The sequence below is a fragment of the Palaemon carinicauda genome, chromosome 40, assembly GCF_036898095.1.
Source record: "Palaemon carinicauda isolate YSFRI2023 chromosome 40, ASM3689809v2, whole genome shotgun sequence".
Classification (NCBI taxonomy): Eukaryota; Metazoa; Arthropoda; class Malacostraca; order Decapoda; family Palaemonidae; genus Palaemon; species Palaemon carinicauda.
In genome coordinates, this window is record NC_090764.1 from 6,735,564 (window position 1) to 6,739,385 (window position 3,822).

The 3,822-nt window shown below is 32.2% G+C and overlaps 1 protein-coding gene across 1 annotated transcript; it reads left to right on the forward strand.

The window, feature by feature from the left end:
* Positions 1-1,325: 1,325 nt before the first annotated feature.
* LOC137631676 (uncharacterized) lies at positions 1,326-2,773 on the forward strand. The gene is made up of 2 exons (XM_068363551.1): positions 1,326-1,404; positions 2,187-2,773. Exons 1-2 carry the CDS (start codon positions 1,326-1,328, stop codon positions 2,771-2,773), a joined length of 666 nt encoding a protein of 221 aa, XP_068219652.1.
* The last annotated feature ends 1,049 nt before the right edge of the window (positions 2,774-3,822 follow it).

The following is a 3,822-nucleotide window of genomic DNA, read 5'->3' on the forward strand; positions in this document are numbered from 1 at the left end:
TCGTATCTGGCCGGAAGAGCCAGGCATCTACAACTCTCTCTCTCTCTCTCTCTCTCTCTCTCTCTCTCTCTCTCTCTCTCTCTCTCTCTCTCTCTCTCTCTCTCACATATACGGTGTATATATATATATATATATATATATATATATATATATATATATATATATATATATATATATATATATATATATATATATATATATATATATAATATATATATATATATATATATATATATATATATATATATATATATATATATATATATATATATATATATAGATACATATACATATAATTGCGTTGATGCCAGGAAAATTATTCTTATTCGAATCCCATGTAAAAAAAAAAAATAGAAAATTCCCTAAAATATAAAACTAAAATATCCACGGACCTTTTAAAATAAAATATATAGTTGACTATCTACATGTTCACCTCTGCTTTGAATGCGTAAAATGTGGTATCTATTTTTTTTTTTTTACATCCATGACATTTTAAGAATGATCGAGTACATGTTTTCAAATATATTGTTAACCTCGTGTTATTTTGTGCACTATTATTTTAACATGGCTTTACGAGAAAAAAAAAAAGAATATATTTTCCGACATTACTTCGTTGTATTTTTCAAATATATTGTTATTTTTTGTATCATTACTTCCTTGTTTTAACATGATTTTACGAGAAATAAAATTGAACTAATATATTTTCCGACGTAATCTCGTTTTAAAAACTTTTAAATTTTATCTAAAAGTGTTAATACTTTTTTTTGCAAACATGTAATTTGATCTTATTCGTATTGACATCAAAATTGAACGAATATATTTTTCGACGTAATTTCGTTTTAAAAACTTTTAAATTCTATCTAAAAGTATCAATGTTTTTTTTCCCAAACATGTAATTTGACCTTATTCGTGTCGGCATCACTCTTGCCTAGCTCATTCATTTCCATGTATCACTCTCTGGCATGGGGAAGGTAAATAAAAAAACAGCTAAAAATCATGAAATGTCATTTTCCGCCTGGTTCATTTTTAATGAAGCTTTTAAACATGTTAATGTATTTATAAATATCCTGTCAGTTTGAGTCCGACCATGCATGTGCTCCATGGTGTATTTGAGTAAGAAATGATATTTAATGTTTCATTCATTATTTGTTTAGCGAATTAAATAATAAAATTGTAAATAACTGATTGAAACTAATAACTTTATGAGAGATCTGGTAACCATGAATCAATTCCCAATTCTAGAGTTGGAAGACCCAGGCCTACATGGCTGAGGACTATGAAGCGTGAAGTTGGAAAAGCATCGAATTAATATCTCAAAATAAGAGATGACTGGCGAAATCAAACCGAGGCCCTTTGTGTCATTAGGCGTGGGAGGAGATGATGATGATGATGATGATGATGAAGGTTTAGCTAAAAATCTTCGATTCTAAAGTTGCAAGAACCTAGGCCAACATGGCTAGGGACTATGAAGCGTGAAGTTGGAAATGATGAATGGAGAATTATTTAATTAAAATCTCAAGATAGAGACGACTGGCGGAATGTCACCGAGGTCCTTTGCGTCAAATAGGCGTAGGAGGAGATGATGGTGATGATGATGATGATGATGAAGGTTTTGTTAAAAATCTTCGATTCTAAAGTTGGAAGATCCAGGCCTACATGCTGAGGACTATGAAGCGTGAAGTTAGAAATGATGAATGGAGAGGTATTGAATTAAACCCTCAAGATAGAGATGAGTGGCAATGATGATGATGATGATTATGATGATGGTGATGATGATAATAAAGGCATTCCTAAAATTCCTCGAATATTTTTCAATTTCTGGGTCTTAGCCTACCAGCGATAATAGGATACCAGATCTGCTGTAGCTCAACAAAGGGGGGAGAGGGCTTAGGATGTGCAGCTTCATCCCCAGGGATTTGCCGAGGAAAAAAAAAAAGCTGATCTCTACAAGTGTAATCCCCTTCAAGGGGAAAAAAGTTGTATTGTAGGAAAAATACATGTATGTTCACACAGCCTCTTGTAGGTTAATCGTACTTTTTGGTGTACAATCAAATCGTCTCTCAAGGAAATGGCAAGTTTGTTCTCATGGGAGCAGCGGCTTTTGTAGCCTTAGCTGGTGGAATCTATTGGGCTTTCGGTAGAAAGTCATCAAGTGACGAGGTAAACAGAGGACAACATCTCTTCAGAAGAAGATTGCATCGCAAACGAAGCTCTTCAGACCGAAGAGATAATTGATGGTGTTGGTTTCGAAGAAATAAATGACGAAAATTGCACAGATGAGGATAATCTCTCTAAAGAGGAGGAAAACATTGGCAGCGAAGATCTCCAGAGCAAAGAAATCATTGATGGTAAAAGTGAAGAAAAAGACAAATCTCAGCAAGAAATCATAATTAGTGAAAGTGTTCAAGAAATAGTGAATGAAAACGTCAGATCAGAAGAAGATGGAATTGATGATAAGCTACAAAGCGAAGAAATCATTGATGGTAAAAGTGAAGAAAAAGACAAATCTCAGCAAGAAATCATAATTAATGAAAGTGTTCAAGAAATAGAGAATGAAAATGTCAGACCAGAAGAAGATGGAATTGATAAAAAGCTTCAGTACGAAGAAACGCCTGAAGCCAGTTGTGTGGAAACAGCGGAAGAAGATCTTGCTGCAGAAAAACGTGTTGAAGAAAAGACTCTGGAGAGAGTAGGACCTAATTTGTATGAATTCAAAGTGTCAAAACTCGAATGGCAGATTCTAAACGGACGCCAAAGACGAGACGAAGTTTGACGCCTAAGTAGGAAATGATCTCAGCCACGTGGGACACTTTTCTGAGCGGGAGAGCAGCCTGGCTGGCTCAGAGCACGCCTCAGCCAATCAAAACTCAGGTCCCCCGATGACGTCACAGACTGGTATTCCCGGCCGAGATCATCGTACACCAGACACCATACCATATCAGCTCCGATCAACCAATGAAAACCAATGAAAATTCCAGCCCTTTCACTTGTAATCCTGATCCTGGGTATAAATACCACCCGACTGCAGCATCCACCTCACTCTCTACCTGAAGAAGAGGAAGGACTTATCCTCGAAACGCGTCGTAGTTTTTACTATTTTGTACCAAAAGTTTTACTTGTATTTTGTGAGAATATACTTGAAAAGTCTTCCCGATTTTGTCATTCACCCGACAGATGAATTTTTCAAGTCTGCTGGCTGATTGCAGCACTCTAGAGAAGAGAATTATCCGGAAAATAGAAAAATTGGATAAGAAAATAAACTCTGCCGATGCAGTCATTACTTTTAACTCAACCTGCCTAAAAGAGGGTCTCCTACCACGATATTATTATTATTATTATTATTATTATTATTATTATTATTATTATTATGATTATTTTCATTATTATTATTATTACTATTATTATTATTATTATTATTATGATTATTATTATTATTATTATTATTATTATTATTATTATTATTATTATTATGATTATTTTCATTATTATTATTATTATTATTATTATTGTTATTATTATCATTATTATTATGATTATTATTATTATTATTATTATTGTTATTATTATTATTATGATTATTATTATTATTATTATTATTATTATTATTGTTATTTCTTTTTCTTATGATAAACGCTCCAGTGGCGGACGAAACTACATACGCTCATCTTTCAATTTTCCTTATGTGGACTACCATATAGTAAGTAATCTTCATGCTAAAGAAGATTATATCTATCTATATATATATATATATATATATATATATATATATATATATATATATATATATATATATATATATATATATACTCGTATATATATAAA